General features: G+C 39.8%; 2 protein-coding genes across 10 annotated transcripts in view; both read right to left on the bottom strand.

The window, feature by feature from the left end:
- sash1b (SAM and SH3 domain containing 1b) overlaps positions 1-11,782 on the bottom strand; it is a 60,791-nt gene extending 49,009 nt beyond the window's left edge. Inside the window, exons 1-2 of one of the 3 annotated variants that reach the window (XM_084915635.1) lie at positions 11,610-11,782; positions 10,377-10,866 (exon numbers count right to left, since the gene is read on the bottom strand). In XM_084915635.1, coding sequence (XP_084771761.1) covers positions 10,377-10,859 — 483 coding nt within the window. In that variant the 5' untranslated portion in view covers positions 10,860-10,866; positions 11,610-11,782. Of the gene's footprint in view, positions 1-10,376; positions 10,867-11,591 lie in introns of all 3 variants that reach the window. The other 2 variants (XM_084915634.1, XM_084915636.1) reach the window with 2 other exon arrangements.
- Positions 11,783-12,767: 985 nt separating this feature from the next.
- The window catches only part of stxbp5b (syntaxin binding protein 5b (tomosyn)), a 33,223-nt gene continuing 20,187 nt past the window's right edge, over positions 12,768-25,803 (bottom strand). Inside the window, exons 15-30 of one of the 7 annotated variants that reach the window (XR_014798704.1) lie at positions 24,925-25,145; positions 24,614-24,798; positions 24,260-24,385; positions 23,864-24,012; positions 22,515-22,577; positions 22,378-22,434; positions 22,238-22,285; positions 20,117-20,167; positions 19,738-19,866; positions 18,659-18,898; positions 17,819-18,176; positions 17,530-17,695; positions 16,817-16,928; positions 16,231-16,451; positions 16,024-16,127; positions 12,768-15,905 (exon numbers count right to left, since the gene is read on the bottom strand). Coding sequence is in view for 6 of the 7 variants with exons in the window: in XM_084915631.1 (XP_084771757.1) it covers positions 16,086-16,127; positions 16,231-16,451; positions 16,817-16,928; positions 17,530-17,695; positions 17,819-18,176; positions 18,659-18,898; positions 19,738-19,866; positions 20,117-20,167; positions 22,238-22,285; positions 22,378-22,434; positions 22,515-22,577; positions 23,011-23,094; positions 23,864-24,012; positions 24,260-24,385; positions 24,614-24,798; positions 24,925-25,145 (2,252 nt within the window). In the remaining variant the exon portion in view is untranslated. Of the gene's footprint in view, positions 16,128-16,230; positions 16,452-16,816; positions 16,929-17,529; positions 17,696-17,818; positions 18,177-18,658; positions 18,899-19,737; positions 19,867-20,116; positions 20,168-22,237; positions 22,286-22,377; positions 22,435-22,514; positions 22,578-23,010; positions 23,095-23,863; positions 24,013-24,259; positions 24,386-24,613; positions 24,799-24,924; positions 25,146-25,803 lie in introns of all 7 variants that reach the window. The other 6 variants (XM_084915631.1, XM_084915625.1, XM_084915628.1 and 3 more) reach the window with 6 other exon arrangements.

Genomic DNA, 25,803 nt, shown 5'->3' on the forward strand with positions numbered 1-25,803 from the left:
CCATATATTGTGAAGGTCTACCTTAAGCTCGCGACATCTCGAATTCACTGGAACAGAGACCTCTGGATGTGTGTTGCAGTGACAGTGGTTGATTAGGAGCTTAGTGTGGTTCCACTGTAGATTTGAATAGTTACAACTCTGCTGGGAGAGGCCACTGCCCTCAGGGAGTGCCATTGCCACGATGGCACTTCCTGGCAATAATGTGCTTTTTAATTAACCACATTAATGCCAGGAAACAATTTTAGTCAGTGGGTTAATGTTGTGGTTGATCGGTAACCACAGCCTTCATGAAACGTCACGTACGGTGTTATTTTTAGTGGTGTAAAACTCACTTGTACGAGCAGACCTTATGCTGACAACCAACGCTACACAGCTGGATTGAAACCAAGCTGTGTACTCTTGTTCTGCAGACTACCAGTGTATGGAAGCAGCAGTAGACTCCGTGAGGAAGCTGCCATAGTACACTGCCAGTCACTGGGTAAACAAGCAAACAGGAACTGATGTCAATTCAATTCAATTCAATTTTATTTATATAGCGCCAAATCACAACAAAAGTCGCCTCAAGGCGCTTCATAGATACAGAGAAAAACCCAACAATCATATGACCCCCTATGAGCAAGCACTTTGGCGACAGTGGGAAGGAAAAACTCCCTTTTAACAGGAAGAAACCTCCGGCAGAACCAGGCTCAGGGAGGGGCGGCCATCTGCTGCGACCGGTTGGGGTGAGAGAAGGAAGACAGGATAAAAGACATGCTGCGGAAGAGAGACAGAGGTTAATAACAGATATGATTCAATGCAGAGAGGTCTATTAATACATAGTGAGTGAGAAAGGTGACTGGAAAGGAAAAACTCAATGCATCATGGGAATCCCCCGGCAGCCTACGTCTATTGCAGCATAACTAAGGGAGGATTCAGGGTCACCTGGTCCAGCCCTAACTATATGCTTTAGCAAAAAGGAAAGTTTTAAGCCTAATCTTAAAAGTAGAGATAGTTTCTGTCTCCCGAATCCAAACTGGAAGCTGGTTCCACAGAAGAGGGGCCTGAAAACTGAAGGCTCTGCCTCCCATTCTACTTTTAAATACTCTAGGAACAACAAGTAGGCCTGCAGAGCGAGAGCGAAGTGCTCTAATAGGGTGATATGGTACTACAAGGTCATTAAGATAAGATGGGGCCTGATTATTTAAGACCTTGTATGTGAGGAGCAGGATTTTGAATTCAATTCTGGACTTAACAGGAAGCCAATGAAGGGAAGCCAAAACAGGAGAAATATGCTCTCTCTTTCTAGTCCGTGTCAGTACTCTTGCTGCAGCATTTTGGATTAGCTGAAGGCTTTTCAGTGAGTTTTTTGGACATCCTGATAATAATGAATTACAGTAGTCCAGCCTGGAAGTAATAAATGCATGAACTAGTTTTTCAGCGTCACTCTGAGACAGGATATTTCTAATTTTAGAGATGTTGCGCAAATGGAAGAAAGCAGTCTTACATATTTGTTTAATATGTGCGTTGAAGGACATGTCCTGGTCAAAAATGACTCCAAGGTTCCTCACAGCGTTACTGGAGGCCAAGGTAATGCCATCCAGAGTATGAATCTGGTTAGATACCATATTTCTAAGATTTTCAGGGCCGAGTACAATAACCTCAGTTTTATCTGAATTAAGAAGCAGAAAGTTAGCGGCCATCCAGGTCTTTATGTCTTTAAGACATTCCTGCAGTTTAACTAATTGGTGTGTGTTATCTGGCTTCATGGACAGATAGAGCTGGGTGTCATCTGCATAGCAGTGAAAATGTATGCTATGTCTTCTAATGATGCTGCCTAAGGGAAGCATGTATAATGTAAACAGAATTGGTCCTAGCACTGAACCCTGTGGAACTCCATAATTAACTTCAGTGTATGAAGAGGACTCTCCATTTACATGCACAAATTGGAGTCTATTAGATAGATATGATACAAACCACTGCAGTGCAGTACCTGTAATACCTACAGCATGTTCTAATCGCTCTAATAGGATATTATGGTCGACAGTATCGAACGCTGCACTGAGGTCTAGCAGGACAAGCACAGAGATGAGTCCACTGTCAGAGGCCATAAGAAGATCATTTGTAACCTTCACTAAAGCTGTTTCTGTGCTGTGATGAGCTCTGAAACCTGACTGAAACTCTTCAAATAAACCATTCCTCTGCAGATGATCTGTTAGCTGTTTGACAACTACTCTTTCAAGGATTTTTGATATGAAAGGAAGGTTGGAGATTGGCCTATAATTAGCTAAGACTGCTGGGTCTAGAGATGGCTTGGCACCTTAATGTATTCCCACTGTCATCCCTACAAGATTTACGCTATAAAAAGACCAAAACGCACTTTTGGTTTAACAGTTTTGCAGGAACATCTTTTGTGCAGCTTTTCTGCTTTTCTCACTGGGAGAACATACATCATACCTTGAGGTTAAGTTACTAATAGGTCAAAGCACTGGATGAATTGGAAGCTTGAGATTTACTGTGGGCCACAGAAGCCTACATAGCACACAGATCCTCTTCTAACCATATTTGGAATATCTACAGTACATACACAGCAGCATGATTAGAAAGAAACTCAGTCTCACTAAAGATTACAAATCATTCACGTTTAATTCAGTTTTGTTGCTTGCAGTGTTTAATTTGCCACTGTAGTCCCACTGGCACCACTAATAAAAAAGGGACCTTCATGTTTAAAATATTAAAGTTAACAAGTGGAAAGTTAATGCAACTATTACTTGTTTTAAAATATACATTTTCCCTCGTTTTCTCCACCACATTCAAATATGTAACACATCTTTTTTGTTTTGACAAATCAAGGAGCGCAACAGTTATTTTCTAGGTTCTGGAGGAGGTTTCTTCCTGTTAAAAGGGGTTTTTTCCTTCCCACTGTAGCCAAGTTTTCTCAAATGGGGTCGTTTGATTGGTGAGGCGTTTTTCCGTATTACTATAGGACAGGGGTCTCAAACTTAAATGAGCTGTGGGCCACTGCTGGCACTGAACTTCAAGGTCCAACTAGCATTTTATTTCTTCACTTCAAGTAGGGGTGACGTGGGCCACAAGTGGCCCCTGGGCCGCGAGTTTGAGACCCCTGCTTAAGGTCTTTACCTAACAATATGCGATTTGGTGCCATCCAAATAAAACTGAATGGAACTGAATCCCTGATCTGCAAAAGAAGCATGAATTCAATTCTAAAATTAGCTGCCAAACATGGGAAGATTTGTCGGTGTTATTGTGTTTAATCTTTTTTCATTTTTATGCTTTTGATTTTAAATGAGATGTGGGGAACTTCTGTTTGAAACACAAGATAAAACTGATCAGATCCCTCTTAAATGTGTTCACCTTCCATTGCCATGCTTTCTGTGAGGATAATGTGGGACAGGATAGTGGAAGAGATAATGAAAATTCAAGTCCCCAACAGATGTGCACTACATTAAAAGGCAGCTCTGCACCAAAGATGAAAACCTTTAATACAAGTTCAGAGGCTTAAGTGAAGAAATCGTGCCATTCATTCACTACCTTCCTATGAAAAGCCATGCAAAATGTACCAATGCTCTTTGTAATGCTTGCCCTTAATGCAGTGAAGTAACTCACATTATTAATATGTGCCGTGTGGAATTAGCACTAATATACAGAGAGTTTCAACACATAAACAAATAATAAGCTGCTTCCATATATGACCTAAATTTCAGAAGAAATATAGCACTAATCATGTTTCCACCAGTAGTGCACTGCAGTTCAGGTGGGGGTGGGGCTGTTTAGTAATCAGCAATGAGTGTCTCAGAGGAAATGCTATTATAAATCAACATCATCACTATGATGAACAACTTTAGAAAGCTGTGGCTTTTCTTTGGACACAATGATTTAGCTTCAAATGGTTCAACTTCTACTTTAAGGGTGGATGCTTCCAGTTTGTGTCACTCTCTTCAGTTTCACTATCACTTGGTGAGCGGTTTTCAAGTGTTTGCAGACGAGTTGGTGTCCCATATAAACTACATGCGGCTGTGGCTTCGACTACTAGCGAGGAGGTTTTTAGCGCAGCATCGTACACCTCCTAGGGCCAATTTAACCTAGCAACAACAAGCAACCTCCCGCAACCACTTGCCAACTGGCCTGTGTGGCTAGAGCCTTCGCTAACTTAACAGTTCTACTTTTTGTCTAAAAAGATTGACTCAAATTTCTGCCCAGTAGACTGATTGGCTTGTACTACGTTGATAGAACACCACCAAATCTATACTGGATCCGAAGTCAAGCTGTTAATTTGTCAAGTCAATTGATGCCTGTATGTTTGATGGGTCTTAATGGGATATGGCGGCTAATCTTTATTCTCAAAAGTCTGCAAACACTCAGCAAAGTGAAAGCTAAATTTTTAATATAGAAATAAAGAGTGCAACTGCTCTACTACTCTAACTACATATTTTATGTGGTGTAGGTTATAGGTTTCACACTATGCCAGTGCTTATTCTGTTAAGAGAAGACATGCACAAAAAAAGTAATTAGAACTCAGTTTTTGAATTCATCCAAAACAAATGAAGCAACTCCTGATCAAAGCAGTTCAGTGTTGGACTCGGTGCTTGCTTTGATACAAACTTAAATAAAACTTCCCCCTTTACTTCAGCTTCCTCTTACATGTGCCTGGCACAAAGAAAAGAGAGGTCCTTGCTAACGCAGCAATTTAAATTCTGAGAGCACCTCATAGTTTAAAAGACCTATTTAGCCTTGTGAAACACAAGCCAAAGCACTAAAGAATAAAAAAAGGAGGAGCTATGTGGAGCATTTAAATAAGTGAGGTTGCTTAAGATAAATTTGTACACAGAACAACTGCTCAAAAAATACTCACTCATAGAAAACAAAATACAGCAGCCTCTTCTTGAGTCAAATCCAAAATAAGCATGCTGTTGCATAAACTAAGTGTGTTATGCATTTTTGTTGCTTCCACTGGGCAAAGCTCCTCCAGATGCTCTACTGAATAATTCCTACTTGAATGCAACATGAAGGCAGAGGGCTATTAAAGAGAAAATTTAATGGGATAGATGGATGTATATATACAGAACAAGTGACCCTGGACAACATTAAACTTATACAGGTCAGTGCTCTGCTTTACATTGTACATAGAACAGTATCTGTGCTAGCAGCATGGATCAGTTATATTTCTCAGTAGTCACATAATATTGAATATGTGTTGGTGTACTGACAGCTGTCGTTATACAGTTCAATTTTTCAATGAAGTAGTGAGATGATCAGCCAGCCGGACAAGAATTTACTTAATCCCAAACTATAAGCATGACATGTTTAGGTTTTGAATGATCTGTACAATGCTATTCAATCACCCTGCCCCCAACTAGCCCTCGGCACCATAAGGGTAATACTCCAGGCACATTGCTGCAAATGCCCAGTGGTTTGAGCTAATCTATACTGACATAACATGAGTAAAGTCAATAGTAGGTCTTCCCTACAGTACACTACAGGGCGACCAGGAAGAGAAAGATAATGGATAGAGGACATGATAAAACTGCATCACACTGCAGCATGACCAAACCATTTATGCATGTCAGGGTTTTTCCTTGGTCAACATAGGTCTTTGAGTCAGGGCTTTTACACAACCATGATGGGTCTGGACTTCTGGTCCATATTACCTTATTTAAAAGACGTTTCATAAACTGAAAATTAAAAAAAAAATAAAAAATACAACCATGGCGATTTTCCTTTGGAGGGAAAACAAAATTTCCTTTCCTGCACCATAACACCTGCAGAGATTAAAAGTCACTCAGCACATAATCCCAAAATCTGGGTGATGGAAGAGCGAGACCAACTTTGCCTATACCCCATATTCAGCAAAAGCTTAATCGGTTGACTTCAACAAAGCTGAAATATCCGCTCACAGTAACAATAATATTCTTGATTGATTAAAATGAAGTAAGTCTCTTTGCTTATCCCTTGTAGCGCCCATCTACTGGCACAAAAATGACAATAAAAGCACAGGATGAACTGCAAGAGTCTTTAGGTCACTTCTTTAAATTTAGACTTTAAGTCTAACAATTAATACACTACAGCTATAAATCAGAATACTTTATTAATCCCAAAGGAAATTATGTGTGATTTGTAGTTTGTGTTAGTCTTGGGATAGGTAGACCCCATCCCACATTATCTAACTCAAACACTTCAAACACAGCAATTCACACTGGAAGAAATACTATTTAATTCAACATGTCTTTGGACCTTCAGAGGAAAACACTTAACATCGAACACAGAAAGGTCCCAGCAGACTCCAGAACTGAAACCTGGGACTTTCGCCCAGTAAGGTGCTAATAGGTGCTAACCACTGCATCACCGTGCCATCAGAAGAGATTGAACTATTTTTAAGGCGACTCAAGGGAAGCACTGAAGGAAACTGAACAAAAACTAAAGTCACCAGTCCATGTGCAGGTGGCCAGCATACTGTTACACTTGTGCTCGCTTTAAACTCCGTGCTGGTGTTTTAAAACCAACTTTGTTCAACAAAAGCCATTCTATTCAATCTCCACTTTATTGTGACAAAGGCAGAGACAGCTGTCAGCTGCTGTAGATCTTGTATTTTGCCAGGCTCTATTCAAACTGTCTTTTCTTCTGTCAAAAGGGGCCTGCTGGTTTTGTTTGTCCTCTGATCCTCTGGAGAAGCAACAGAGAAAAAAAAAATCTTATAAAGATTTCTTCTCCAGGACGGTTTTCAAGTGAGGCACTGCAGCGAGGCCTTCTGGGGAGTTGAAGCCCATTGTTAAGACAGCTATAAAGGGAGCTTTTCCAAAGAGGGATTGGGCTTGATGAAATGTGATGTATGCTTTACTGACAAATGATGAATAATCTGGTGGATATCTTAAAAAAAAAACCCAAAAAAAAACCTCTATCATCTTGTCTGAAACAAAACTTCTGTTTCAGACTATATCTATGCAGCACAGATTCCCCATTTCCAGCAGCTGCAATTTCATGAGCAAATATATCAAGCTTTTTTTCCATGTTACATTTTCAGAAAATGGCTTGTTGTGTCACCAGCACTTAGATCATTTACAGCTTAATCAGCTTTACTGTTTTTTCCCCTCTCAAAGTCAGCAACAGGCCCTTTGGGTCTGTGTGAACAAGTCGTGCGTATAGAATCGGCAGAAAAGCACATTGCTCAATGGGAATTGATTTGAGCTAGAGACTGAGGGCAGAAGGCATTATGTGGTTACAGATGCAAACCGCTGTGGTTCATGAATACCAGACAGAATAGGGCCTGAGGACATACTGTACTGTTAAAATCAAACAAAGCAAATGGGAGACCAACAAGTTTTTTAAAAAAAATAGAAGAACAAAATATGGTATGGTGTGAAGAGGCTTTACTAAAATATCATGTAAGCATAAAGTAATATATGGTAAACTACACAGCCCAAACCTAGGTTTTAAAACATCCCTGTCTTGTGGTTAATAAGGCCTGGAAAATATAATACAAACATTGAACTGATCTCTAAATGGGAGTATACAATATTATAGTTCTAAATGGTCCAAAATTTAAGCAGAGGAGAACTGGTGGAGGAGATGGGTTTACCCATAAGCTGCTGTATGCTATTCCTGGTGAGAAAATGGGCCGTACTGGCCTACATACCTGTATCCTGCAACCGTTTAATGGACTAAATCTGATGAAGCTGAAAGGCCAAACTGCTCCGAAATCTCGTCATCGTTCACATTATAAGTGAATGAAATAATCGTGCATGTCTTTGCGGTGCAAGTACCGAGACGGATCCAATGGGCGAAATTTAATGAGCCAAAAAGTTTGACCGACTTCCTACTGAAATACACCAGGATGACAGAACACTCAAAATGTTAAACACACAGTGGATGGCAAGAGAACCACAGCTTAACGTTCAGGAATTGGCCACAACAGTAAAACCACCTGCCCTATAATGTGTAAATCTCTGACCCATCATGGCATGGAAACAGGACCTCAGGGGGTGTCCTGCAGTGCCTGGCACTGCGACATTGGCGAGAGAGCCGTGTGCTGGCTCCAAAAGCAGAGTACAACTTTTAAAGGGTAATTGCAACGCAGATGGGTAAAGAAAACTTTCCTAATTAGAGTTTCAATAATAAAGCAACTAACAAAGCGCCAAACACTGCATAAGGCTCACTTGATACAAAGAAGCACAAATACAAGGACTGCGATCCTGACCAAATATGAGCTCAATCTAACTAGAAAGCTGCATCTGGCTCACTACCCCCTCAGAACACATTCATTCATTGTTGATGAGCAGCATTTTAAACATGTATCAGCTTTGGAAAGACAAATAATCAACACGAGTACTCTCTTGCCTAAGCACCACTGCTGTGAAAAACAACTGTGCCTTAGGTCTGAAAGTGTAAAAATATGCCGGGACAGTGTGCATCAGTGCTTCTAGCAAGGATTCACTCTGACACTCTGTTACAATACAGACTGTTTACCATTTAATCAACGGTAAACATCAGTTTTCTTCACTATAATCAAATCCCAAATCCATCAGTCACACCTTCCTCTCGGAGACAGGCTGTTGAAAATAAGCCAAACGTGTCGCTGAGCTTTTCATCTGGCCGGCCTTGGACCGCTCGCTGAGTGTATTATGGACCGAATGGATTTGGTTAATGCCAGAGCAGAACAGCTATCCTCTGCAATTACATTAACTAACAGCCCCTGCAGTCAACACAAAGAGCAGTTGTCAGGATGGGAAAAAATCCCTCGAAATAAAATGACATGCTGTCAGTCAGTCATCACGGCAGACTGATCCACTGTCCACAGAGGTCAGAAGCTTTTTAACTCTTGTTCATTGTTTTTCTTGCGATTGTTGCTTAACCAGTGAAACTGAGCAAATGTTATTTTCTGGCAAAGAGTGAGTATTGTTAGAATCATCAACCGCTTGGAGAAGGGGAAATTTAAAATATTATTATAGTTTAAAATTGCAATATATAACTTCTACAAATATTTATAGATCAGAAGACTTGTGTATAAGAATTTGCTAGAAATCCCAAATTACTCACATCTCTTAGATTTTTTTTTGTGTAAAGTATCAGCAACAAAAACACTTTGTATCCAAATTGTATTTTGAGATGTTGAAACTGGCTAATAGTAATAGTCATTGATGATGGGATGAGGCTTAACCATTGACAAATTTTATTTGTAACATTTAAAAAAAGAATTACACTATAATATTTTGCACGATGTATACACATTTCTCCATATAGCTATAATAAGTACAGAACAGAAACCCCACCGCACTGTCCTAAATGTAAAAATCGTGTAGTCACCAAATTGCATTATTTGCAGGAATGGGTGAAAATTCAAATGCTTGGAAAGGTTTCCACCTCCCTTAAAGAAAAGGCGGCCGTTATTCAGTCTGTTTTAATGTTATCAAAGAAAAGACTAATGGTCAAATGGGTCAGCGATGATCCTTTTTCCATTTCCATGTGGAAATTTCTGATTTACATGTACATGATGGAAAAACATACCATCATGTACCATTTCATTCTGGATGTCACAGCCTCTTTTGCCTTACATACAGTCTAGTAGCATCACTGTAACATTATTTGGGTTTTTTTGTATTTTGTTTGTTCGTCTATCTTAAAAACGACTCACTAAAGAAAAATATTAGAACTGTTTGCCAGTATAGTAATTCTTGGAGACTTAAAACAGCTGTAGGTGTTGTGGTGTATTCTAAGCAGGAATCCATGGCTACAGAGCCAAACAGCTGGAGCTGCAGCAAATCTTTTATTATAAAATACCACATTTTTCATTTTATGTGCTCAAATTCAATTCCAGTGTGGATTTAATGCCCCAGTTTGGATGTGTGAAGGGTGCTACAGCAAAGGATTATGCCAGAGTGGGATAATGTCTTCTAAACGCTTGAACTCAACATTTTCTGACATGGCATTCTGCGAGATACGTGAAATAGCGATCTAGGCCCATTCAGGCCGCTTATGGAACAGTAAATCCAGAAAAAGAACACAATTAGGATTTTTTCCACATAAAATCACCTTAACTTAATTTAAAAGATGTACACTGAAGATCAGAAGGCATTGTAAGTCTTACTACTGTTTCACCAAGTACCCAATCAGTCAATTCAATTAGATTTAATCCAGTTAAGTTTAACACTAATATGGAAATGTTTTGAGTAAACTAACACTACAATGAACCTCAGTGAACCTTTTCCAGAGACTCCAACACATCCTGAAAAAGAAGAATCACTTGACGTCAGCACTATCAAAGAAATTTGTCACACTCTTCATCACATTCGCAGTAAAGTAAGCATATTAAATCCAATGAGACAGCTCTTAAAGACCCAGCATTTCTTATCAACTTAACTCCAAGAGATGAAGTCAAAATATCCTACCTTGTGGGTGTAAGGTGCTTGTCCCAGGTTAATGCCATCTTTTGCAAGTTTATCCCGTATGAGTACTTTGAGCTTCAGTTTGGGATAAGTCACAAAGTCATTACAGTCTGTGAACCTCGGGTTATGGTTCCCAGGACAGGAGGCCTGGTGCACTCCTGCAGTCTGTGCGTGACACCTCGGCATCTCCAAGTCACCCAGTCTGTCTGAGTATGAGATGTGGTGGCAGGCAGAAGCATCCAGAGGCTCTAAGGTGAAATAGTACCCAGGTGCTTTCCTTTTGTCCTCCTCTTTTAACGCTTGCACTGCTGTGAGCAGCCTGTGTCTGTGATACTGAATGCGGACCCCGATAGCATCCAGGTCTGGTTCTCCAATCTGCTTACAAACTTCCAAGTCATCATACCCATTGTCAAAGAATGACTCCACATACTGGGTCAGGTGTAGCTTAGACAGCCACTGGAGGACGAGATTTGGCCCCTGGCTCATCTTAAGACTGGAAATAGAGAAAACATTTAAGTGCACATCATCATCATCTCCATTCACACTGGTGCTGTTGTGCTGGGCCTGTGCGGTGGCAATCCAGCACTGTGGTCCGTAAAACTTTACACAGTCTCCAGTTCACTTCTCCAAAGCAAACACAGGTATTGCTTGTGGATAGAGCATTAGACAGCAAAGCAGACGCATATCAGGAGACAGCAGGGTACTGTCAGCTGCCCTTTGACCTCACCCACCCACGCTGAGACACCTGCACTTCCCAAGTTTTCCGGTTCAGACTCTGTTGCTGTCACATCGCTAAAAGTTTGGGAAAGGGCCAAGGGTTTCACATAACAATTTCCCCCTTGGATGCAGTCAGCGAGACTTCTAAATGCAAGGCTGTTTAGCTAATCTGAGCAGTCAAGGGAAGCGTAAAGTTAACGTTAGCGGGGGGAAAAACTCTTTAAGTGAGTCCGCTGTGTTTCTATTAGATTTTAAAATTAAAGTACAACGATCAACGTCAAATAGTTGGTGTTGGTCAGTGTGCGTCCATCGTCTTTGTTTCATTCATCGCGGCGGCAACTGAGCAACACGCGGAGGTCCATCAAAAACATTCATCCGAAGCACAGACTTAAAAGGATCTCGTTTCAAACACAGCAATATATAAAACCTGAAATACAAATGGTACAAAATAAATCACAGAAATCGTCTATGGCTATTCAGAGAACACGTGTTGCGGCTTACTTTGTCTCCGGCTTTTACCGTTTTCAAGTTTGCCGTCCATCCGCCGGTTCGTCAGACAGTGAGGATGCTGCTGCTCCTGATCTTTACTCACCGCTGTAGTTTCTATCCCGCTGGACGACGGGAGTTCTTAGAGCGGCGGCGCCACCTGCAGGGGCTGCTGGGAAATGTAGGAACGGTCGCTGAAAATAAAACAAAACAAAACAAAACAAAACACACACAAAAACATTACAATAAAAAAATACTATCAAAAGTGTTTATTTCCATCCTTTAATTTTGAATTTAACCTTTAATAAGTAAAATAAAAACATACTAAAGTCAATAACAAATTTTCAAAAAATCACTAAAACTTACACATATTAAAAGTGTTTGAAACATGGATTGCGTGCGAGAAAAAAAAAATCAGTGGAGAAACCCACTAGATAACACCCCCCCCCAAAAAAACAAAACAAAAACAAAATCGGCTTAATCTATATCGTGGACAGTGCCCAGATGCTATGTTGGTCTGACCCTTGACAAAAAACATTACACAAAGCAGCTGCTGTATCTGTATGGATGCTTGTTTGTGTCATTCAAAAAACAAAAACAAACACAAACAAAGAAAAACTTTTTGATAGGGAAAAATTATTTTCTTTGTTTTTTTGTTGTTTAGCATTAGCAGGAAGTCTTCAAACTAAGTGGATCACTGGCACTCATAATAGTATACTTTTATAGGCGTTTAGTATACCAATATGATTAAAACACCACGAGTACCTATAAATATCTATTACATAAATTATTTATATGGATTCTCTACCCTGCTATGTGTAAACTTTCCAAAACACAAAAATGTTGATTAATACTACATGAGAGTAAGTAAACAAAGACTCCAGAGGTCTTTCACAGTGGAAGAGCAAGTGCAAAAATGTGAAAAATTAGACTCTTCTCTGAAAGTTGAAAGTGCAGATGGAAATATGCCTGAATGTCTAAATCTGGCAGATTTAACTCACACGCTTAAACACGCGTATTCTAAAGCTGTCCATTGAAACGATCAGGTCAGTGTCAGAGCTGCCCCAAAAGTCTTTGAGCAAGACATAATGATCCAGAACAGCCACTGAACTCTGACCTGCGGAGGCCAAAAGAGTCAGGTATTAAAAAAATATATAAAAAAATAAAATAAAATGGAAAACACATAACTCATTACGGTTGGTTTTACATTTATTTTCCATTGCACAATAATATCTATATATACTGTATCTACAGTCTAAATTGTGGCAGCAGATAAAGTCAGACATCCATGTGAAATTTATTTTAATAAAACTGTACAAAAATTGCCTACTATGAGAAAATACTGCAACTCCACAGATATTCATCCCAGAAGACAGACGGATGGAAGTATGGCGAGTGAGAAACCCTCGAGCTCTCCTGCACGGTGCTCTGAGCCTAGCTTCCAACTTCAATGCATTTTTACAGCGCAGGGAGAGCAAGAGTTTTCATGAAGCAAACAGCAACATTAACAGATGTACCAATAAAAAATAAATATAATCTCTCGCATGTGTACAATTGGCATGATCAAATGAAAATGGGACGCACTCCGGATGCGTGAAGAGAACTTCAGTTTTGTTCAGCATGGTGGTTAATACAAATGCTAGAACAGACAATCTCTAAGAGGGGATAATACATGGTTGTTTCAAGTTTGTAAACACTTAATATCATGCATCCTTCAATGTGCAATAAGAGACCATTTAGGACATATATGTTGCAAACTGAAGCACTTTAAAGTTGAGGCCACACTTTGTAAAAAGACTCAGCGGCCCACTCAAAGGAGGATGGTTCGTTCTGCAGGAGAAAAGCTTAAATCTGAGATGAGCATGTTAAATATATACCAGAAAACGTTCATTATCATGTCTGGATGATGGATATTTATGCACAGCCATAGCTTGGACATTAATGTTGACATGGAAAACAAATCTGAGAGTGAAGAAATCAGCATAATTGGCAAATGACATAAATAAGCATAGGTTCTGTCATGTTTTGGTCCTTTGAAACATAAGAAAATGGGACAGAGGAATCAACACTTTAAAAATCATACTAACAAAATCATTTGAAGTACAAAAAAATAGTGCAAAACCCACATAACTGCTCTTCCAAATGGGTTTATCTCAATAGTATACAGTAGATTTAAAATCAGCCATCTAAAAGTGAAGGGTTTTATTCGAAAATGCCATATCGCCATATTGCAACTGCTCATCCAATGTTTTCTAGGTACGTTTTCTTTATTTCAGTGATATAATACACAGAAATAAAAAGAGGTTTCAAACCTCCTAGCAGTTTCTAGGATCAAGTATTCAGTCAATTTCCATTTCCATTGCTGGATATCCCATTTTGGAATGAAACTCCTCGGGTTTACTTTATACGTGTCCAGCAGTTTGGGGCAGTAATGAAGGTTTCATGCCCATAAGACGAAGCAAAGCCAATCGCCTCCCTAAACCCCGCCCCCTTACACACAGAAGATTTCTTAAGAGTGTCATCAAACTATCCTGACTGACTCTTAACGCCTGGGGAAAAATGAATCAAGACAACTTTGTGAAATTAAGAAACTCTTTGGTGTCAGAAAAAAACATGGCCGCAAGCATACGGTATGTCACATTACCTGAACCCGCACTGTCAGATTTGTGTCCAGCTGTTGTGCTATATACAACATTTGGCAGCAAACTGAACTGACAAAGTCTTGTCCCCTCTTTTCAAAATAAAAGCCCGACAGATAATGCTCCTATATTGACACAACTAGCAGCATATCCTCACACCTCATGAAAAAGAAATCTAATCTAATTACAATAGGATTCCGGTTAATCACATTGAAAAACACTGTCAAGCAAAAACAAAAACCTCAAAAGACCTATTGTAATACATAGGTCAATATATTGTTATATAGACATTGGCGCCCATACACATATTCCTGAATATATGTATGTTTACAAAGACACAGATATACACGTAGGTAGAGGTTAGCATATATGCGTCATGAGGCAAAGGCAGAAACAGTTTTTTTAAGTTAATGGTTCAGAGAGAGATGACCAACGGCACTGCGTGGAACACGTATGTGTGCTTGGTCATTTCTACTGGCAGCTACAGATACAAACACAGCGTTATCACTTCCATTGTGCTGTAAGAGACACATGCTTTTTTTCCTACACATTGAGAAACAAGACTGAAAAAAACGAAAGAAAAAAAATTCAGCTACAAATGTATGCCAATAAAAATTTGAATGATCATATATAGATACATCTTTAAGACAGGTAAAACTTAAATTTGTAACCAAAATAAATAAATAAAAAAAAAATAAAAAAAATATATATATATATATATATATATATTTTTTTTTTTATTAAGGGCAATCTTAGCCTTGCCCATCAACACATCATCCTTCTCATACATGACTTTGCTATAGCCCCTTGAAAGCCTGAAGAAAATAAGCTCTTCATGGATTTTCCAGTGTATGCACTTTTATCAATTCATTTTTATTATAGGTCAATGTAAACTCGTCATTGGGGTAAACATTTTCAGCACTTTCTTTTTCGCATTTAATAGACAGAAGAAACAAAATAAAACTTAATGCCCAGCTTCATTTAATCCCCAACTATTATTCGCTTCCCATAAATAATTACATTTAAAAATAAAACAGAGTGATTCCATAAATTCACCATTCGTCTTTCTCACCCAAAACCCATTTGCTTGGTAAAAGCTGTAAAAAGGTATGGTCGGTGATGAACTAGTGTACTACCAGCCCTTATTTGGTGAGAGGCAATAGATTCAGAATCTCCCTGCCCATTTATTTACTCTTCTAACCACTTCAAAGGCCCTTTCTAGACAAAAACAATATATTAAAAAAAGGAAGGATAAGCCATACTTACAGATGCAAAAAGACAAACTCCAAAAATAATTTAGACAGAAAAACAAACAAGTCCTTCAGTGATTTAATCATTACTACAGAAACTTGCACGTTCATCGAGTTGATTAGAATTGAAGGACAAGGGGTCATCAGACTTTCCTCCTCATTTAAGTCCACTGTGTTTAGCAGACACCATAAAGGGCAGAGAATGACCAAATGCAGTCAGGCTAAAAGAACAGCTTTATATCTTTTTATATATGCCTGATGGATATATGAAAGGTCCCCTCTTCTCCTACTGTGTGGACTGATGGTAAATGAACGTCATCACTCTCAGGTGAAAATGGAATGAGAGTCTCCTAAGAGCTTCTCTTCTTCCATTTCTTTCCTCTTTCCATCCTCATTGCATTGCACTGGACAGTGTCTGTGCTGCAGAGGTCCTCGGGTGACTGAGGTAATGCAGAGGGATAATATTACACTGAGGGAAAAAGAAAACGGGAAAAAAAGCACAATTCTTTTGCACATAACTCCCCCGTGGAGAGAAATAGAGAAGAGAAGTAGAGGGACCTGCAGCTCCTCAGAGATACTGGTGTGTGAAATTACAGAGTCCGATGCTCCACACGCTGCCATCAGAGCTGGTACCACTTTTTATCTTTGTATTTCAGCATCATCTGAAGGAAGTAAAGTGGGGGAAAAATGTGAATCAGGATTAATGTGATAACCTGAAAAAGAAAAAAAATTATACAAGCATTCAAACAGATGCCGTTCACGTACATCATGCGCATGTTTGGAAAAGGACTCCGCGCTGGCCATCATGGCTGCTGTTCTCTCCTCCAGCTCGCCCAGCTTCTGCCCTCTCTCATCCAGAGCTATTCTGGCACGGGCAAGTTCTCCCACAACTCCCGATGCGGCCCCCTTCATGCCTTCCATGTTGCCTGGGCCAGGGATGTGCTGCGCCAGGCTACGAGATGCCTTACCTGCAGCTGTTTCTCCAACTAGCAGAGACAAAAATAGATATGCAGATGGTTTGTTGACAAGTCTTTTTTCATTTTCCCCTAAATGAAAGGTCACCAATCATTTTACCAAAGACAGTGGAATAAAAGGTTCAAAGTGTTTTACATATAGCACGGGATAGCTAAATAAAGTTTCAACTGTGAAATACTTACATATAGATATATATGTAATAACAACAATACAATAATATATGAAACATCTACGGTAATTCAGAAGCCCGATGACTGATGAAAACTACACATTTAAAACACGACTGCATTAAGTATTCAAATGCAAACATATATTTAATTGCACTCTGAGGTTTTGAGAACTCTTTATGCAATACAAGAAGGCACTCTGTACTCACAGAGGTCCTCCCTGTCCAGAGACTGAGCTCCTCCCCCAAAAAGGCCTTTGAAGAAACCTCTGTTTGGAGCCTCTGGTGTCTCCACTGGGGTAAATAACTCACTGAGCATCTCCTGTGAAAGACAGAAACATCAGTACATGTATTTCAATATATTGTCTCTGAAGATATGCAGACTCAGCCAGACTTTTTAAATCAACCCAATTAAGGCCTGTATCTCCCTGAAAGAGAAAAATGAAAAAGGAAATTAATCCGCACCTTCAGATCATCTACTAAATTATCTGTAAGCAGACAAGCACTTCACCTTTCTACTGACCTCTAATTTTCTATAAAGATAACTATGAGGAATTATACTGTTGTCTAACGTTAAAATGACTGCAGACCTGATTCAAACAGCTGGCCTACATAAGCATGTGTGCCAACATCACACCAGTTACTTTTCCTGGTTTAGACCAAGCCTATGTGAGAAGATTTATGTAAAGTAAACACAGCAAGTCTGTGTTGCTATGTTTGGCAGAAATCGCTGCCAAACTCCTTGTTATTTCTGAAATGCTTACAAATAAGAAATGTCTGCTATGTTGGACAAAATTAAACTCCAAATTTAAAGAAACAGTTTTACTTCTGGGGAGTTTTCTTGGGCTCTGAGGCATTTATGTATTTTTCTCTCTGCAAAGCTACTGGCATGGAGCTGATGGTGATCTGATCATTTATCTGACCTGCAAGTTGTCACACGTCTCCTGGCTGTAGGTGATCCTCTGGATCTCAGTAGGAGAGGTGAGGTACAAAGCCTGACCCAGGTTGGAGAAGCAGAATGTTCTTGCTATCCGCATGTCTGTGAGCGGCAGGTAGTTGACATCCAGAAGAGGCCGTAGACTGGGTAAACTGTAATCACGCAAAACACCACACCAAGTTGCTAACATCTATTTACGTTTTCCTCACTTGGTATCTCTGCTTGATCAGAGATTTCAAAATATAAATAACAGCAGACGCTAGTAATGATGATACCTCAGAGTCATTATATGCCCATTAGCACAGAAACAGGCGATGCAGTTAGCCCCAGCCATCTGCACAACATCAGCCCTCAGCACGAAGGAGGTCTCTGTGATGCTGTGTTTGTAGATGCGAGTTTGGGAGGGCAGGGCCACCACCTTGGCCTGTTTCTCCGAACACAGTATGGTAAAGTGAGTATCCTGGCTCTCCTGTGACGAGGGAGGAGAGGCTGGCCTGCGCTTCCGACTCTTCTCTTTTTCTTCATCCGAAGCATTTGGGTCATACCACTGCTCAAAGAAAGGGGGCAGCAGAGTTCCAGTTGCGTCCAGCAGGGCCATAGTTAAAATGCCTCCTTTGAGCTTGACCAGGGTGCCTAAGAAATTAGATATTTTCAGCTTAAAATAAAAAAAAATTGGTCACAGCATAATTCAAGGTCAGCTAAAAGTGGCATGATAAGTTCTTAACTGTCTTCTGAAACTTGTGCAATTTTGGCTTTAGGCTTTGTTTTCATAACTAAACTAATCCTAAAACCAAAATGTTAAGGTCAGGTCTGTTTACCCTTTGGCTTCAGTAAATAAACCACAAGATATACCCATCATGTGGATAGCATGTGACTATTGTAGCACCAAATGATATTGGAAACCATCTGTGTAGCTTTAGTCTATATTCTTGTCAACTCCTTGCACACACATTTCCACACCTTGATCAACATTTCCTTCCCCCCTCGCTCCTTTTCAGCAATGAAGGCTGCTTGATCCTAGTTCAAATGCTTGATATTCTAATGCTTGTCAACAAAGGTCACTATGTATCCTCATGCAAATTTTATTTTAAGTTTGGTTTTTTGTATTTTTTTACCACAAGACGCAATGCCAACTGGCTGCTGTAACCTCTGGTCTCCACTGGGTGGCAGGTTGAGAGCCACCATCATCACCGAGCCGTGGGTGGTCCCCACCAGCAGACAGGGGCTGACCAGGCTGTCTGTCTTCCTTGGAAAACTCTCACAGAAGTAAAAGGAGGAGATGGCCTCTCGAGATTCTCGGTCTATGCTGGCTACACTTGAACTGCGTGAGCGGGTGAATGAGTTATCCCTGGCATCTGGACAGCAGGAGAACAAACAAAAGGAAATGAGGAAACAACGCATGTAAAAGTGAAAGGGGTTAGTAGTTAAACTCTCCACTTTAGCATTTTAGTTCTCAGAGAAAAACAAAACCCTGGTTAGAAACATATATTCTGATGTCAGAGGTTTAGCAGAGAATGCCTTCCATTGTATTTATGTACTTTATAGAAATGGAAATGCAGCGGAAAAGAAAAAACACCCACAGTAACATGACAAATAAACCCAAAGTCCAACAAAAGAAAGAAAGAAAAAAAAAAAAAAAAAAAAGCTTTTGACGTTGTGATGCTCTTTCAGTTTACATTCAAGGAGGCAGTTTACTTTTTTCCAAATGTGGATTTCTGGAATTGATTCTGAAAACTTAATGTTTTTTATTTAAAGAAATAAAAATGAATGTCCTATTATAGGATCACAAACAAACAAAAAAAAAAAACCCAAAAAACAGGTGTTTTAGAAGTAAGAATTATTCATGCATTATTTTTGTGCTGATGGCAACTTAAGAACAAGTTTTAACCCCCTTTAAAAAGCTAATGAGGGATACCAACATAAACACAAAAGGCCTTTTAACATGGGGGAAAGGCTTAAAACATCAGCCATCACGTGTGATCTTCACAAGAAAAAACTGTAAACAGGAAAAGCAAGATTTTTAACACCGAGTGCAGTCATGCCACTAGAACTTCCTCAAAAAGAAGGAAACGCACACTGTGAGAGGATTAGTGTTATCTGCCAAATGACTGCAGAGTAAGAGCCATAGTAGTGGAGTGAGTTAGTACCGGTTATCCCACTGCAGCCCAAGTCAGACCAAGGCTGGTCCACTCACAGAAAATGGGGTCTGACTTAGTTCTACAGAGGTCCTCCTTCAGGTTCATCCTGGCTGTTGCCGTTCTTTTCACACAACACAACTGCTTCTTACATATCTGAATGCGCCTTCGTTGGAACCCACCCTTTTCTTTGAGTTTAAAAAGAGAGTGTTTGTCTGAACTTGCAGTAAAAAAACAAAAACAAAAAACAAACAAATCCCCAAGACATCAGGAACATGACATTCAGAACAACATGTTGCTGGACAGTAAGAAGTAGTTTTGCAGACCTACTTAAAAGCTAGAACCTAATACAAAGCAGAAGATTCAAATAACAAGATGAACACCTGTAAGAAAATACAAAGGTTCTTAGAAAAATGTAAGTTATTAGTTTTGGCTTACCCAGGTCAGTCTTTTGCTCACTAGACGAGCTAATTTTCCGTGACATCTTAGCTGTAACAGAAACAAATACCTCTGTTTTACGATGAAATAATAATGCCTAAAAAGATTGAGGGTTTTTTTAAACTTCTTTGATTGTGAATTACAACAAACGATTCAATAAGTATGATTTTTACCATTTTGTGGCATTGTTTTCAATGTGCACATCAGTGTGCAATCACTGAATAGAACACAATTTTGAGTACGATTTTTAAACATGGTGATACCAACTGTAAGACAACTGTTGAGGTCACAGTGCATACACCAATCAGCTACAACATTAAGAACTTTGGCAAGTGAATTGAGTAATACTGATTATTTTGTTAGAATGGCGCCTATAAACAGGTGGGACTATATTTAGCGCTAGGTTCAAACGAACCTGATGGGCTAAAAGGAGAAAAATGTAAAAAAGAAAAAAGAGCAGTGCATGGACCCAAGTCCTCTCACATGGATCATTATGTGATAAATGTTCCTGGAAGGTAGAGGTTACTTCCTGCCAAAAGTGGCCTGAGAAGGGACAACTGGTAAACTGGGGAAGGGTCTAGCTCCAATTGCACTAGAAGAGCTAATGTAACAAATTTCTGAAAACTTCAGCACTGTTTGATAGTACAGTATCAAATAGTACTATCAAACAGTACTGTTCGATATAAATGGACTGTTTGCATAGTGTGAGGTTGGACAGCTGCAGAGATGTATGCTGATCCCTGTTAGAAGCTGAAAAAAACCTACAGTGAGCGCATGTGTATCATAACTGGAACACAGACCAATAGAGAAAGGTGTCTGAAGAACCATGTTTTTACATCATGGAAACGGGGCGTCTGTATTGTTTACATGTGTCAGAAATTACAGCAGGATGCATGACGGCAAGCCAGTGGAAGCAGTGAGACGGTCTGGGTAACGTTCTGCTTTGAGGTTGCTATGGCATTCATGAAGATGCTACTTTGACACATGACCAACCTAAGCATGGTTACAGACCACATACAACACTTCACTGTAATAGTAGTTGGCTCTTTTAAGAAGAACAATGCCAAATTGCCCCCCCAAAAATTTTTTGTGTGCAAGCCCCATCGATGTAAAGAGCTTAAAGGATCTGCTGCTAAGGTCGTCCTGCCTGATACCACAGGACACCTCTGGAGGTGTCGTAGAGCCCACGTCTCAAAGGGTCAAACAACGAGGCAGACCTACAGAGTATTATGGAGGTAGTTTTAATGTTATAGCTCACTGGTGTATATCTTGTAAATGACCACTTGTAATAAGATGCTAAACTCTTTTGGAAATAACATTACAATTCATCATAATAAAAGCTGATTTTAAGGTGGTGCTTTTGGTTGTTGCCAGTTTCTTTTCTGTACAAATTCCTAAAAGTTGTCTGTTGCAGTCAGTGACCACCCTGAGAGAAACCATGAGAATACAAATGAGGTAGAGAAGCATCACAGACAACCGATAGAGCCTGTAATGTCAAACAAAGCAAGAGCCAGTTGAGAAATAAGGTAATTACAATTCAGTGAACATAGTTATGCAAAGAGAGTAGGTGGAGAGAGAGGAGGAGGTAAAAAAATAAAAAGAATCAGTGGACAGCCAAACAGTTAACACTGAACTGAAGCCCTGGAATCAAACACACAGAGCAAGTATCTACAGTCCAAGAGAAATCATTTTGATGTTAGTGCTGTAAAGACTGAGGCGAGAAGCAGATTTTCTATGCTTTTGTTTTAGTTTCAAAAAATAAAACAAGAAAAACAAAACACACACAAAAAATAATCCTCAAGTAAAATTTCATTTTTCCATACTATATTCTAAGTTGTGTAACAGCAGTCTACAGTATTTTGGTAAAAATCTGCATAGAAAATCCGCACCTGAAATTGAAGAGTCATCCTGTCATGCACTTGATCAACATCCCCGATTCATTTTCTACAAAACCCCTACATTATGTGATTAGTGAAAACCAATTTCTTTAATGCAATTATTCCTTTAACTGGCACAGTATGCACAGGCTTGCGTAGGATTAAGGCACAGTGTGGTTAGAACGCCGTCATTCAGAGAGAAAGAGTGAGTAATCACAAAGAATACATCTGAAAGATACAGTACCAAAGTCATTGGCAACCGTCTTGGAAAAGCGCCTGCTTTTCAACTTCACTGGAAATAAGGTTCAAAAATACAAGTCAGAGAACTTTAGTCACCGTCTAAATACTAACTTTTAAAGGGTCATACACTTGAAAATACAATACCCTTCTCTATGAAATTCTGCTTTTTGTCATCATCTGAATTGCAGGGTGAGGTAGAGCCTACATGACAAATGGCAGCCGATATGAAAGACGAATTTCAAAAGAAAATGATACATTCGGTAGTTCACGCCAAGACTTACCTGAAGTAGGTGATCTGCAGCGGTCCTCTGAGGCATTGGACCCATCGTTGGAATCACAAGTCGCTGCAGGAGCCACAGAAATTGTAATTAAGAGTCAGACAGGATTACGCTGCAGTTAATTCCTATTGCACATGTAGTAACAATAACAGCTCAAGTATTACAAAGGCAATCATACAACGAGGTAATCATTCAATTTAGCAAGTAAGCTCTGCTTCAGTTTACAAATCTACCACAAGTGAGCTCACTAAATGCATCAGTATTGGCTGTCTAGTAGTCAAATCATAGGTGTATACTTTAAAGATACTCTCTCTCAAGTCTGAAATTTGACTCCATCCTCACTGGAAATGTCAAAGAAAAGTCTGTACTGAGCTTTGGAGATTTGGGGTGCTATAATAAAACCAGAGAATGTATCTCTATGAGATAAAAGGAAAGGCTTAGAGGAGAACAATGACACTGTGGGAAGGGGAGAAAAAAAATCTGACACAACAGGACTTACTGAAGTGAGATGAGCGTAGTTTTTTCATAGACTCAGAATACAAGATAGAAAGTCTGGACATGCAAGACGTCACAGTTGGAATGTCTTTACCAAATCACAGAGAGAGATCAACAGTAAAAACAGTGAGACAGAAAAATGCCTGAAAATCTAACTGCAAAACAGAAGAAAATGTGAAGTCTCAGAGGCTTGCTGCTGAATTTCTATTTGATTCACTGTTAAAACAGTATATGTTTCCAATAGTGTTCTTGCAATTTGCATAAATTAAAGACTGCTTTTAAAAGGCAACCAAACAAAATGCAGATAAGAGTCCTGCATCTAGCATCAAGCTACTGAGACTAAAAAGAATGAAGACAGTGACTGACAGGATGATTAGGCAAAGAGAGAAAAACACAATAGAAGACATGACAGAAACAGCAAGGCTGAAACAAGTAAACAAGGTTTATGTATTGTTTTGTCAGTAAACAGAATCAAAAGGCAGTGCTATTACAGCAGAGCGGCTCTGCTCAGCTACAGCATCCATTCTAACATGCATGCTCCACTGTCTTTGCTCCTTCCAACTGAACAGATGGAGAATCTGCCAGCGATGCCCCCTGTTGAGGGAGAGGAGCTACTGCAGGGGGCGGTGCTCACAGTGCGAAGTCAGGGCAGCTGCCAAGTGTCAGCTCTGCCTCCCTAACCCACCTCCAACAGCCTCCAAAAGTGTTCAGCAAAAAATAAAGGAATACAAGGAGCGTAGCAAATTATTTACTGTATTTCAGTGAGATAAATGTTATCCAGGGTGACAAGTTCAGCAGAACACAGAGAGAAATCAACAGAAAAAGAAAGAGTGTTTAATTGGTTGAGTGCAGCTCACCTCCGGAAGGCTTTGCTTTACGTGGGGAGCGAGGCTGCCTCTGATAGGGGTCAGATGGGCTGTACAGCTCTGATGTGCCCATATTGAAAAGCAGGGTTTTCTGGAGGTAGTCCACCACAGCCAGACCGTTACTGTTTCCAAACACCACACTGAAAGACAGAAAGGTCAAAGAATGCAGTGGAACTCCAAATTATGATTTAGGCAGGCTTTATTTACTTTTGCACTTGGTTGCAAATGCTTGGTTACAGTGTTCTTTGAGACAGGATATAATTACGATTTCTTTACCCACACAAATTGAGCACAAAAAAGGATACCGAGCTATGAAGACTAGTGAGAGCCCAAAGTGATGTGACCTCATGTCAAAAGCATCAGCTGTATTGAACATAAGAGACTTACAGGCCATAGGAAGAATTGATTGCCAGGCTGGTGATCTGCTGAGGTGGCTCCCCACTCACCCACACCAGCTGGATCACCAGTTCCACCTGGTTGCCCGGAGACTGCTTCAGTGGGGAGCTCCGCACCCTGCATCAAACACACAGCAGGATACGACAGCAGGCTGCAGTTTACACTGGAATAAATTATCATCTCTGGGCAAGCTACACTCTGGATCATCATTTTTATTGCTATTATTATTATTACTTTAAAAGCATTTTATTAAGAGGATTCTTTTTTTCTTGTGTTTTTCATCTCTTCTGTGACAGCCTGCTTCACAAAAACAGAAGCCAAGGCAAAATTAAAGAAATTCCATACTGTAGACATGGTATATTGTCTCGGGGGCCATCAGAGGAGTTGCTCCCTGTTGATGGCTGAGTGGGAAGCTCACTCTCCTGAGGGCTGGAGGAAGCTCCCGGGGTTGGCAGGGTGGGGGTCTGCTCTCCTCCTGGGTCAGGAGAGTCCACGTCGCTAAACTCACACTGCATTCGCACCTCCAAGAGCTAAACAAGAAATAAAAAGACAAAAAAAAAATGTTTATCGATTATTATCTTATTATCTATCCATCCTGACCTTAGGAATAATTTACCCATTCACTCTGTCCGTTTATTATGCCCCAAGCAATTTACCTGAACAACTTCAGTGGTAATTTCTTGTTTGCTGAACCTATAGACAATAACATGAGCAGATACTCCAGCCACGCACAGCATCCGGCTCTCGGGACACCAGGACAAGGTCTGGATGGCAAATGGGTCCTCATCTACTATATCTGTGTTTGGCTTCTCCTCCTTTCCACGAGCCCTCTCAAACACCTTGGCAGTCTTCAGCTTGTACAGCACTTGAAGCATTACTGTGGAAGGAAAATAAGGACATGATGATTCACTGCGATCAGTGCACTCTTGATAGCACAGGTTACAACAGGAATCGAGGTGGTGGTGATTAATATTGTTCTTTCTACGTTCAAAATCCAAGCAACTAGAATTAGAGATGGGAATTAGTTTGTGAACAAAGAAACCCAGAACATCAGTGACGTAGCAGCTCATCCGGCTCGAAATCCATCAGAATTCACAGGTTATTGTAATGTGTGAAGTACAGAAAGAAAGTGATAAGTTTTCTTGTCATTGGTGTGTTATATTGCACAAACTAATGAGAATTGCAAACAGTAATTTCTAGGACAAAATAATGTAGTTCAACACCAAATAGAAGTGTCTGGGTTCAGTAGCATTATAACTACAGGGTCAGTCGTAACTATGGCCATAAAAAGTATTAAAATATGTGCACACTTCAGTATGTCGTAGTAACAGTAGCAGTAACCATATAACCAATGGAAACCATCAACCAATAGGACCACTTGGTTTTTAAAGTTTTTAATTTAGTGCATGAATACATCTCCTTGGAAGGAACCAGTGTAGTAACTGTTTTCTTTATGAAAAATGTAAATTAAAGATAAAGACATGCAAGGATGAACTTTTTGTAGTAAGTAAGTAATATACTGCTCTTAACAACAA

This window comes from Perissodus microlepis, chromosome 19 (genome assembly GCF_051167445.1).
Source record: "Perissodus microlepis isolate ML-2025 ecotype Zambia chromosome 19, ASM5116744v1, whole genome shotgun sequence".
In the NCBI taxonomy this organism is placed as follows: Eukaryota; Metazoa; Chordata; class Actinopteri; order Cichliformes; family Cichlidae; genus Perissodus; species Perissodus microlepis.